The sequence below is a fragment of the Lissotriton helveticus genome, chromosome 6 (assembly GCF_964261635.1).
Source record: "Lissotriton helveticus chromosome 6, aLisHel1.1, whole genome shotgun sequence".
In the NCBI taxonomy this organism is placed as follows: Eukaryota; Metazoa; Chordata; class Amphibia; order Caudata; family Salamandridae; genus Lissotriton; species Lissotriton helveticus.
The window spans coordinates 117728610-117741841 of record NC_136067.1 but is presented as its reverse complement, the minus strand read 5'-3'; the positions used below and the strand labels follow the sequence as shown (position 1 = coordinate 117741841).

Here is a 13232-nt window from a genome sequence, read left to right as displayed (position 1 = left end):
TTTTGTGGATTCCACCACCACAGAGAGTGATGGGTGCGGCCGTCCACCCACACTACATCTTTCAGTTGACCACGTGACTGATCCCTAGGTGTGATAATTCTTGCCCTTACAGGGTCTTTAAAAATCTTGTATGCATGTTTAAGCATACCCTTTAACAAAGGTAATGTATGACTGGCTCTTTGAGTGGTACTAAGGGTTTCCAATAGAAAACCCTCTTCTAAGTTTTCTTTATATAATTCCACCCCGTGATAGTGAGCAGCCCTGTTAAGAAGCTCAATGTAACCTATGATGTCATAAGGTGGAGAGGGTTTAGACGGATATAGATCCGGATCATTATCAGTGTTGTTGTCATTACCATAATTTTCCCATGGGTGAGGGTTTGCTGGACTACCCTGATCATCGTCCTCACCCCCCTCATCCTGTGGGTCAGGAGATGGTGATGGTGGTGAGTTTGTAGGTGAAATAAGCAAGTTTTGATCAATGAGTGGAGGAGATAGAATGTATGGTGGGGAAGGGTTAGTGTCCACATTTTTCTTTTTCAGAGGTATGTGGTAATACTCCGGAAGTTTCATTTTCCTTTTTTCAGGTAGTTTGGCCATGATATGTCCAGTTTCTGGATTCATTTCCAGCTCTTTTGGTTTCAGATCCAAAGATGGAGCTTTGAACTGAAGTTCTTTAAAGAGAGTTGTTTCTTTAGTTGCCCTTTTCGGCGTTTAAAGTTTTGGGTCCGAGGATTCAATCATGGATAGAGATGAAAGATGTATATGGGCACGCTTTGATTTCGGCGCCAACGTTTTCTGTTCTGTGCCGGTATGGGGCCGACTCGAGCATGAGCCCAAAGTCTTTTCTTTGTGTTTCGGCGCCCAGCCTGAAGTTGGGGTGCTCGAAACTTTTTGTCAGTGCTGACCGTGGCCCGAGGACAGAGGAGGGACCCGAGCCTTTTTGTGGAGTAAGTGGTAGGGGAAAGAATTCTCTGTACTCACAGTATGTTGACCTGGTGTGATTTGGTCTTCGACATTGGAGTCGGCTTCAGGCACAGAGATGTATTCTTTATCCACTTCTGCTTCAGCTTCCGGAGCGTTGGACTCTTCTTGATCAGAATCTTCTCCGAAAAGATCCACTGTGGAGCCGCTTTGCTGATGCATTTCGTGACGTCGAGCCCGAAGGTCATGCACAGTCTTCTTTGATCGAAACGATCGGCATGCGTCACAGTCCTTCTCGTCATGTTCCGGAGACAGACAGAGGTTGCACACTTCGTGCAAGTCGGTGCGCGGAAACTTAGCGCGACACCAAGGACATCATTTAAATGGAGTCCTTTTAATCTACTGCTATGGAGCCCGACTCGGGTAGGCCTGACAGCCCTCAACGAGTCTTCTGATAAAAGGTTTTGGACTCGAAACGATACGCCGAGAGTAGGAAATGTGCTTGAGAAACAATACCGTCGAGGGTAGTGGATTGCACACCGAGTGGAACCCGAGAAACCGTGTTGAACCGGAGCGCAACAATTCACGTCCGAACCCGATGGTGGAAAAAACAATCTAACAATGGAGTTGATGCCCATGTGCACTATCACCGAAAGGAGTAGTCACTGGTCCCGTGACTGGAAAGACTTCTTCAAAGAAAAACAAACTGCAAACATCCGGACCCAACACAAGATAGCGATCTAGGCACAGCATGTGATCTACAGCTCACATGCCTCAAACAAATATTTCCTACTTTTATAAATTGGTGTTGGATTTTTTGTATGTGTTGTGTCTTACTTATTTACTGAATTGATGTTTTTAAATGCTTTACATACCTGTCTCTGAAGTTAAGCCTGCCTGCCTGCTTGCAGCCAAGCTACCAGGGTTGAGCATGGGAATACGTTTCTGAGACCTATTCTGAGCCCTATACTGTGTTTGTCGCCTTATTGGCAGTGGAAGATGCATATTTGACACTACTAATAATCCACTGTCTAACACATGTGAAACATGAAACCTCTGTATTTCAGCCCAGCTTTCTGAGATGCTCTTTCAAGAGAGAGGGTCTGGGTTATTTAACGGGTTCATACCTGTAATCAGGTGTTTTGTTGTATTCCCTTGTGATGTTCTCCTTGTAGAACCTCACCGATGACACAATGGAGCCGGTTGTCCAATAGATCATCACATTTGTCAGCAGCTCATCCAGGGAGATCTTCCTGTTGGTTTAAAAGAGACAGGTCAGCTTGTTCTCCTCAAATTTTATACTCTAAACTCAGAGATGTCTAAGGAGTGTGGTAGAGAACAATAGCAACAGGTTGCTCTGCTCTCAGTGTTGCATGAGCCTGCTGAATTGCAGATACACCTACGAATAAGCTGGGCACCTGGAAACTGAGGGTCAAATTTAGGTATAGACATCACAGGCAACCTCTGTGCTCTCTACCCAGGTTCCCCTTCCACCGGCTACCACCACTTTCAGTAGTTCTGGGATTTTTCCATTTCGGAGGAAGTCAAGATCTCCATGTCCCGAATAACACTACAAAGACAACTCGTAATCTTTAGCAAACCCTCACATGGCGCTAAATGGGCATGTTTACAACCAGCACACGGGGAAGGTGAAACCCATTTGTCTGTGAAATAATCCTCCTACAAACATAATCTAATTCTTTATTTGTGCTCTACATCTTTTTTAAGTGTTTTTCTAATTTGTTCTTTGAAAATCTGATTTCTGTCCTTTTCAAAGACAACGTTGTCATTGTTTTTAATAACAATGCTTTGTATGCTAAATTCTAGCACCATGATATTGTACTGTTTTAGCTCACACACTGCAAGAAACGCTCGTCTAAATACTTTATATATATGTTGCTGGCATGTACAAGAATATATATAAAAAAAATATTGATTGATCAAGTCATTTTGAATCTCTATCTACATAAACAGCCGCTTTTTGTTTTGTTTCTTTGCAGTTAATATTTAACATCTGATCATCTTGGGTTAGTTAGCATGCAGATGGGTTTCAGAGTGCAGTTCAGTTCAAACCAATATTTAATAAGGAGTGGTTCTGACTGGTAATCAGTCTTACAGTTTCTGTGTCGTTTTTTTCTACATCTGTAAGTTCTGGGACCATAGCATTCTCTCACCTTATCCTCCATCTGAAATCTGAGATATGGACTCCTGATCCTCTTGTAGTTGAAGGGCTGTACCTCGTCAGTTTCCTTCCCTCAACACTAGCATGCTTCAACGCTTTCACTTACCTCTCTAGACCCCCGTCATCTAGGAAGCGGAACTCCGGGTCTGACCAGGTGGAGAACTTCTCCAGGATGTACGCCGCCAAGCCCACGGGGGAATTGTTCAAGGCACAACCTATAAGGAAATTAATAGGGTCAGGCTACAGAGTGCTACATGTTCCACATGGCATGACACCTCTTCCCCAATCAACCATACACTGCCAAGAATTAGGCCATTTCTGACCAACGTCATGCTGTATGGCTATTAAAAGTCAAAAGTCGAGAAAGATGTCTCAAACTTTAGCAGCACCACAGTGATCTTTTTTTCTAAAACACTACCACTGCTGATCTGCAATACACGACTCTCTGCTTCTCAGAAACCCTAAGACTAAGGAATGTTACGTTATGTAATGTCGATTTGTGTGGCAATGCTTATCACCTGTGAGGGTGTGCAGGCGTATCCAGGATAAATGGACATGTTTGCACAGTACCACACATGGAGTCACCTTTAGCTGCCTCAGGGCTGAGGAGATACATTGAAGGCTAAATGAGGTACACTTTCAGTTCTTTAGAGACGGCCTGGGCCATTGCCAGGGTGTATATGTCACCAGGGAGTGAGTTTTATAATCTGTGCCTATAATGCACGTCTGCTTTTGGAGCTAAAGTGTGTTCTGGAGAAGTGTACTAAGTTAGGGTGGCGGATGAATTACCATAATGTGTAGTATTTCTCTTCCCAATCTATTTAAGGCTTTAAAGGTGATTCATTTGCTTTGGGATCAGAGAATGTCACTCAGGCCATTGCAGTCCTGGCCCGCCAGTTGGTGCCTATGGGTGGAGGATTTCTGGTGCCAGTAACGTTTTCATAACACCACTTTGACTTTGGGAACCTTGACAACTTGAAGACTCGAGTTTGGTGTTTTGGCAGGTGAAGTGCTTTAGCAGAGTTGAGTCAGGAGTTATGGTAGCCTGTGGTTATACCTGAAGTTTCTTCCATGGAAGAGCAAAGGTAACATTTGGAGCATTTCCCACATATCTAATTTATCTTCATCCTCTTCAAGTTGAGAACATCCTTTATGTCTGAGTTTGGAGCTTAGGGTGATCCTCTGTGCTAGAACTGGGCCTGGATTCATGGTAGTGTTGCTGCTAGTCTTGTATTGGAGGACTGCAGCTCTGTTTTCACACTGAAACTCCTTTCAGCTTCATGTCCCAAAAGAAGCCAAGGACTCTTTCCAGCCTTGGTGTTGGTGGCGCAGGCAGAGTCCATTGTCATCACCGGAGGAGAATTAGAGGGATTTGTACTTCGTAATAGCCGTGCCTAGAAAAAGTGTATTCTGCCTTACAGAATCAAAACAGTAAGACAAGCATCTTGGATAGTATATAGATGCAAAGGCAGTTGGAGGAAAACACAAGCTCTTAATTGGAAACAGACCCCCTTTCACAGACATGACCATCCAGAACCTACTTGGGCCTGGAAGTATCTTGAGGAAAGGGGGGAGTCAACCCATTTTGAAAATCTAACATAGATCTGGTGCTATGATGAATGTCAGTCACACAATCGACCTACCTACAGTATCAGGCTTGGTAGCTTGGATGTGTAAATATCCACTCTCCCGTAGAAGACTGTATACATTCTTTTCAAAGTACGGAAATACACGCCGTGCATCCTCCCTGGTCAGACCCACGAGCCAGGGGGCGTATGCTCCGAGGAGTAATGAGAAGAGAACTCTTATGCCACCTTTAGCCATTGGGAAGAAGTTTAAGTGCAGACCCTTAACAGACCTATAAAACAGACAGAAAGAAAGTGCAATCAGCAGATTACATGTAACTGTCAAATGATGCAGCCAAATCAGAGAGGAGAGGGTAAGAAGATCCAGATGGAGTTGAAGGCCATGAGGGCAAACCTAAAAGGTGAACGTGCACAGGGTCAGTAGAAGAGGAAGAGCATAAACCAGTCATAGTGAGAGGAAGAGTGGCAGGGGAAACAAAGGACCTCAAGGGAAAGTATAGAGAAGTTAAAGTGCCCACAGAATGAATAGCGAAGGGGAGAAAAGAGAAGACATTTCTGTAGTGGAAAATACAAGATGACAAAGTAAATAGACAAGAAAATGTCAATGTAAAAAACAGGAAACCGCTTCATTGAAGATGGCCAGGAAGAATAAAGAAAATAAAAGAAAAAGAAGGTACTGACATTAAAAAAAAGAGAAGCAAAGGCTAGAAATACCTTGATAAACCTTGTTAGCTTCTCCTAAAAGTTAAACAAGCATTGGAAATGCAATAGATCACACACTTGTTGGAGATATTGGCATTGTAAATAGCAATGTGTTTTACTTATGTGGTGTGTTGTGGAATTATGTGGGTTACTTCGATGAATTACTTGTGTGATTGTGTAGCATGGAATTGTGTAGTGTGAAGTGGATTTTTGTTTTTGAATTTTTCGGCATGGTGTGCTGTGGAATTATGTGGATAGTAATTATGTGGTATTGTATGTACTGGAATTATGTAGAGTGGGATTGTGTGTTTTGGAGTGTAACTATGTGGAATGGTATTTTGTTTTGTGGAGTGGTTTGTAGTGCAGTTTAATGATGTGGTGTGCTGTTGAGGGCTGCCTTCCATGGCACACAAATTTCTATAAATAATACCTTTAAAATTACATAATACATGATGTAAATGGCCAAACATTAATGCACTTGGTAAGGATATATGCCCTTCCCACCTTTATAAAGAACTCTGTTGTGTGTCTTTTTCTGTAGAACTTTGTACAGTCTGCCCATTACATAGCAGGTTATTAGTCATCTGCGGGAATTTTGATCAATCTACTACAGTGTCTAAGTCTGTTTGATGTGGTTCTAATGCAGGACCTCAAAAACTCAAAGATACTGCAATTGTAATTTTGGGAGGTCCAACGCAAGTAAAATCGAATTCACATTTGCAAAAATCGTCACTGCTGTGCTTGGGTACTAGAAGATCCGAAGACTGTGTAGACAGCTCTTCAGGCCACCACCTCCCAGTCTTCAGCGTCTCTAAATACAGAAGTTCTTAAAATCCAACAGCACAGAAACACTGCCAAAAACTTCATGAATTCACAGCATCAGAGCCAGGGATGCTAATTGTAACATTCCACGGTACTGCACGCATTTTCTCTTAACAACGAAGTTCACCGAGGAAAGGGACAAACTGAACCCATATCAGTGTGGACAGACAGCATCTTGATTAAGTTTGGTAGGCCATTTTCACCATGGACAGAAACACTTATGTTGACATTTTCTGGTGTTCTGGTGGTTCTGTCTGTTTTTTGCAGGTTGACTCAAGTAGAGTTCTGGCTTACTGCGCCCAGCTCATGAGAAGGCCAGATAGATACACTGTGCGGATAAGAGCAGCTGGCCACCAAGGTAAAATGAAGATAAGTAAATCAACAGGAGACCTAGGAAAAGATGAATACATCATCCTTAATGCAGCGGCGGCTCTTCTGCTATGGCAGAGGAGCGTCGCCGCCCTGCCAGTAGCCCCAAAAATCGAAAGAAAACTCCAATAATAACACAGGTTTATTATTGTTTTATTTTTCAGCACGAAGGAGTCTATGTGTCGGGGTAGACAATGACAAGCTGTGAGGCTAGAGGAGGAGTGGTGCACAGCACTGTTGTCAGTGCGCATGTGGGTTTGGCCGGCCGGCTCAGACTGGTCAAACACACATGCGCACTGAGCTGTATCCAACCTGAGCTGCATTGCCGGGTTGTAGACTGCGGAGCACAGGCTCCCAGTCTCCCTAGGAGCGCAAATTCACAGCCCTCAGGCCAATCCTGACGCTGCTTTCCAACATGAGAGTGAAGGCAGGATTGGCCGAAGGGGAGCCTGTGCAGTGCAACAGCAGAAGAGCACCGAGTCGGCGATGGGCCGAGTGGCGAGAGGCAGGTAAGGGATTTTATTTTGTCCCTCCCCGCAACCCCGTCCCACACCGCCACTCTGCCATGATGCCGGCCGCCACTGAACGAAGGAGGGTGCCTCCATGCAAAGCAGAGCAGGCTCCATAGTCCAGCACGAGCTGCTTCAGAGCAGCTCATAACCAGCTTTGAACAATTTGTCTCGTGTGACGCAAACAAATAGGCCTCTGCAGACTACAAACAAGGAACCGTCTGCAACACAGGAACAGAAAAACAAAGCCCACTGGAAACTGAAAGCAAGGCTGGCCTGTAAAATTCACTGAGAATGTGCAAATCCGAACAAGCGCGCTTCTAATACTGTAAATAAATGAGGGAGGAAGAGCACACTAGGCACAGACCAAAAACAGCATTCATTGCCGCAAGTGTGAGTTTACCAACTTTTTTATAAAGTGCTCTATTACCTTAGAGTCGGGGTCACACTACATAACAAACTCTAACTGCCCTCATGATATCCAGCACTTTTGGTTTTTAAAGAGATATCTTCGGTAATTATCTGTGAATAATCTGCCATAAACATAGCGGAAAGTATTAACCTTTTCAACACCAGGGTGTTGGAATTCCCCCTCACGAGCAACCGCAAGAGCAGGGGAGGCGGGGCTTTAGCGAGATGCGATGCAGACAAGATGCGGAGTCATCACACGCTGTAACAGGTGGAAGCTTGAAGGTAGTATAATGGCCAACAAAAATGTTCTCTTAGTAGAACTGCTTGGGCGTCAACCACCATAAAAAAAACATGGCAGAGAGGAAACTTGTAATATGTATGGCAGGACCGTGGTGGTTCCGCCAACCAATGGGTCCACTCCCTGACTGCTGCACCCCCGGTGCTGGGCAAAGACCCAGAGATATCTAATAGGAACTTCAACATTTGGATCCAGACCTCGCTGGATTCGGTAGCCCCTCTAAAAATTCTACATAAAAAAACCAAGGCTAAAGAAGCACCATGGTTCACCCCTAGATGAAACAAAAGTGCAGGAAATTAGAGAGGGAATGGAGAAAGGCTCCAGAGGTAGAAAGTCGAATAAACAATAGAGAAGCGATCAGGAAATACAAGGTGGAAATAAAAACGGCGCAATCCTCCTTTTATGAGCAGAAGATAAGGACTGCAGCCAATTCCCCAAGGGAAATCTTCCAGATCGCAAAAACACTCGTTAAGATCCCTCAAAATATCCAGACCCCAAAGAGGCCCAAAACCGCTGCGATAAACAGGCGGAGTATTTCCATCAAAAAATTTAGCTCATCTCTTTCTCCTTCGCCCCCTCTAATAGTGTATCTAATTCTTTGCAGGCCGAGGACATCACTGTAACCACTCACTGCCCTCTTACGGAATTCCCTGTGCTTGACGAGGAGTCATAACCACAACAAAATTCACACAGAGTGTGATGGAAGTGGGACACCAGCCGATGTCCGACTAACCCACTGGGAAAACATACAAAACATACAAAAATAATAGGCAAAGAATGGTCATCTGAATATCATACATCATAAACAGATGATCCACAATCTACACATATGCATGAACAATTACTGTCAACTATGCATTTAGTGCATTTCTGGTCGACGACGTTTCGAACCTTACAACATTTTGGTTCATCCTCAGGACAGACAATAATTGCCTAAAGAAATAACGATTTCAAATTGGTCCCACTATGAGACAATACAAAAGCCATACAATCACAAGAATTAGAAGGGAAGAGAAAAGGGGGATAAAAAATAGAACATGTCAGATGATATGCCACTTATTACAATTATATATGTTTTTGTTTTGTACCAGACTCATACCATGCCATGCCGTGGTGACAGCGGCGGCTATGTGGGGTGCACGCTAATTACATGCAGAGTGTTACAAAGGTGGCACGAGAGGAGCTCGAAGTGAATGTGTCTGCAAGTGACCGTGAAAATTATTGTTTTAGAGAAGTCAAACCACAAGAATGTATACAAGGTGAAGGGCGTGCAGGGGTGAATAACCTCGAGTGTGCAGAGCATTCAAAATCGGCGGGGATTAACGGATGAGAGACTCACGCAACAGTGCTTACCAGTGGGGCGATGTGCTAATTTAACACCGCCAAATCGAAAGTCTGCGTGAATTAGGGGCAACCGGAAAGGATAGGAAGGTTGCTTTCGGACCCTCAATTGATTGCGCACGATAGCAGGAATTACTTACAGCGGGTACAATCTGCAGGGAGTATTGAATAGTACTAGGTGAAAAGAAGCGGGGAGGGAAGGGTATTAGAGAGTCACAGTAAAAATAACGCTAAACAATATGTGAGCAACACACGGTGTGCTTACCAATGGGTTCGATGCCCTAGCCGAATAATCTATGAGAGAGGAGACAGCACGAGAATAGTAAGTGCCAGTGCTAGAGTAGCGTATCGGCAAGCAGCTACAACTCGCAAAATGCAAGAACTTACCGAAGAATGAACAATGCTGGTCCACAATGGGGGTCCTAGCATGGCGAGAGGGATCTTCACGACTTGCTCTGGCGGCGTCCTAACAGGATAAGGAGGTATTGCCGATCACGTGGGCGAACCCGCCCAATGGTGATACAGCAGAAAGGGTCGGCCATTTTAGGTAGGGCGATGTGAGAAGTGAGGGTAAAAATAAACGAGGGTTACCAGGAGTGTGGGAAAACCCACTACAATGGTCAGATGTCGCAGTGGTCGATATTCACGGTGCTGGCATGCAATTCAATTCGGAATGTGTAAATACACAATCACACAGGGACAATTTTAAAATAAGCCACAAAACAGGTGAGTAATAGCATGCTGCTCTCATGTTTGTGAAAATTATAGGACATTTCAAGGTACGGAAATTTTCAATTAAAAACAATATTGGAGTAGAAGACCCTTCAAAGACTCATCCTGTTATGCAACAGGTTCAAAAAGTACTCAGATATCACGAGGTCATAAAACAGAGTTCCTCTAAAAGTGAGAACCCAAAGGGCTAGATCAAGGAGGTCCAATCCTCTGTCCGATTCAATCCAGTTTGCAGGCTCTTTGTCTTCAATATCCAACGCAGTTCTTCTTTATTCAGTAGCTGCTGTAGATTGCCGCCCCGGGGAGGGGGTTTAATCAATGAAATGACAGTCCAGGTAAAGTCTGTTTCAGTGTGTGACAGTTCAGTGAAATGATGCACAAGTGGAGCATTGGGAGTTCTGCAACGTATTTTGCTCCTATGTTGGCACATTCGTTTGCGTACATTTTGTGTTGTTTGCCCTATATAAATCATAGAACATGGACAAAAAATGGCATAGATCACATTTATACTGTTGCAGTTCGAAAATTCCCTGCGAGTATACTTGATATTCTCATATGCAAATTCTTTACCTTCTACAGTACTATCGCACATGGAACAATTGCCACACTTTGCATGACCAGTGAGTCTCGGCAATCCCCAGAGCGTGTCAATTGTCGGCATTTGATCAGGGACAGGCAGTGCAGCTCGCACCAAATGATCTTTCAGATTTTTGGATTTTTTAAAAGAAAACAAGGGTTTGTCTATTTGAAGTTCTCCTGCATTAACAACTGGCCAGTGTTTTTTTATGCTTTTAGTCAGTGAATTAGATACTGGCGAGAAAGTGGTAACACAGACCAGCCGGTCCTGTGTTTTTTTTGGTTTTGGTTCCAGCAACACCTCCCTGGGGCAAAACCAAGCTCTTTTGAGCGATGTTCTGATTAGTCTGCGTGGGTAGCCTCTAGCGCTAAGTTTGGCGCTAAGTAATTCTGCTTCCTTGAAATAATCATCCTTAAGGTAACAATTCCTTCTCAACCTCAAAAATTGTGAGTATGGGAGGGAATCGCGGAGCGCTCTCGATGATTGCTCTTGTAACTTAACAAAGTGTTACGCTCCGTTGGCTTTCTATAGAGACTGGTGATTAGTAGACCATCCTTGTCCTGTATATTGAGATCCAAAAATGGAATACTAGAGTGGCTTGTCGTAAGGGTATACGCAAGGCCACTGCAGTTGCTGTTTAGCCAATGTAAAAAATGGGATAGCAACTCCTCAGACTCATTCCATATCATAAAGATATCGTCAATGTATCTCTTCCATAGGGTAATGCCACTATGGAAGGGATTTGACGAGGTCAGAATACGTCCGCATTCAAGACTGTCATATACAATATGGCCAGGTTAGGGGCAAAAACAGCCCCCATGAATGTCCCCTTGATTTGGCCGTAGTATTGGCCATCAAACAAGAAATAATTCTTGGATAAACAAATCTCCAGAAGTTGCAATATGAACATGGTAGGCATCCGATGGGGTCTTGGGCGTTTGTTAAGGATGTCCTGGATGACCAACATTGAGTCATTCTGGGGTATGTTAGTGTATAATGACTCGACGTCCAGAGTACATAGTACACTGGACGTGGAATCAAATGGGTGTTGCTCTATCAGATTAATCATATGCATGCTGTCCCTTATAAAACATTTGGTGGCAGGCACAAAGTCCCTGATAAAATAATCCACAAAAAGACCCAAGGGTTCTAAGACCGACCCGCAACCTGACACGATCGGAGGTCCAGGAGGATGTTCAGTGTTTTTATGCACTTTCGGTAAAGTATAAATTACAGGAGTGCGTGGTGATTTGGCATTAAGAAAAAGGTATTCCTTTTTACTGAGAAAGCCAGAATCCAATGCTTCTTTGGTGATCAATTGAATCAATTTCTGTATCTCAAAGATCGGGTTTTTTGGAAGTTTAACATAATGCGCAGGGTTGTCAAGTTGTCGGAAAATTTCAGTCTTATATGTTTCAATATCCTGCAGAACGATACCACCACCCTTATCAGCAGATTTGATAACAAGAGCAGCGTTAGATTTAAGGCTCCCTATCGCTTTTTTCTCCTCCAACGTTATGTTGTAGGGAATGAAAGAATTGCGTTTTTCCAAGTTAGCGAGGTCTTGGAGGACCAGTTTTTCAAATGTTAGAATTTCCGAGGGGACCATAGTCCCAATCGGGGAGAAGGTGGAAAGAGGTCGAAAAGGAGTATTGGATACTGGCAGTGGTCTCGGATGAAGTAGAAAAAAGGCATGTAATCTGAGTTTCCTAAAAAAACGTAATAATTCAGTTTGAACATCCAAATAATTCGGACGTGTGGTGGGGACGAATGAGAGGCCCTTACCAAGTAATGACAATTCACTACTAGAAAGAGAATGTTGTGTGAGATTGAAAATAGGCAAGAAATTGGAATTATTGGATAATTGGAATTATTGGATTCAGTGGAGGTAGACATAGTGTCAGTAGGGACAAAAAGATGTAGGTCTACCACTGGTAATGCTGACGTCTGGTACTGCGTTCGCCCGGTTGATATGGCCACCGTTGTGTTTGCTTGGGTTTTCCTCGCTTTGGGGGATCGGCTTGGCCTCGCGGTAAAAAAGGAGGTCTATTTGAAGGGCCTGGAGCTTCGCCTTGGTCTGAGCTGTCAGATGACTCAGCCGAGGTATCTGAGAAGCCGACCAGTGTCTGGCGTTTGTTGTAACGGCCCCAAGGTCTCTGGTTGTAATTTGGAGGACCGCTATAAGCTCTGTTGGTATGAAAATCCTTGGCTAGGTAAGGGTATGCCCTCTCCTGCGAAAAGTTTCTAATATCTTTTTTGACCTTAGTTGTTTTTTTGTTCAACTCAATTCTGTGAAAGTCACCCACAGTTTTGGCTATATCATCCAGTAGTTTTTTACAATCAGGTACAGGACACTTGTCATTAATTTGATTCTCTATATCTGCAATCTCAAGTTCCAATTTCTTAAGTTCCTCTGAGGCAATATCGATGCCCAATGCCATCCACTGCCTAGAGCAGCCTGTACTAATATGGCTGAAACCTGTGGTGTACTTAGGATTGTCGGTGAAAACACCAGGTATGTTGCGGACCTGTAGTCCAAGAGGTATAATTTTAGCTTTAAGATATTGAGTTAAAAGAAGTATCATTAATTCCAGTCTGACAGCCTTTTTCTTAATTTTTTCTAGTTGGTCACCCAGAAGAACATTAAGTGTACTAGGACTTTCTGGAGTGTCAGTGAGTAAGGATGGGCCTTCTAAGAGTTTTCTGAAATGATCCTCGTTGTATAATGGCGTGTGGTCTGACATGTCAGAGAAATAAGGGGAAGGGGTAAGAAAGTGAGA

General features: G+C 43.7%; 1 protein-coding gene across 1 annotated transcript in view; it reads right to left on the bottom strand.

Annotated features, from left to right (window-relative positions):
* The window catches only part of LOC144762319 (epoxide hydrolase 1-like), a 279008-nt gene that overhangs the window by 15340 nt on the left and 250436 nt on the right, over positions 1–13232 (bottom strand). The window contains exons 6-8 of the mRNA XM_078647473.1: positions 4749–4963; positions 3212–3320; positions 2051–2176 (exon numbers count right to left, since the gene is read on the bottom strand). Of these exons, the coding sequence (XP_078503599.1) occupies positions 2051–2176; positions 3212–3320; positions 4749–4963 (450 nt within the window). The remainder of the gene's footprint in view (positions 1–2050; positions 2177–3211; positions 3321–4748; positions 4964–13232) is intronic.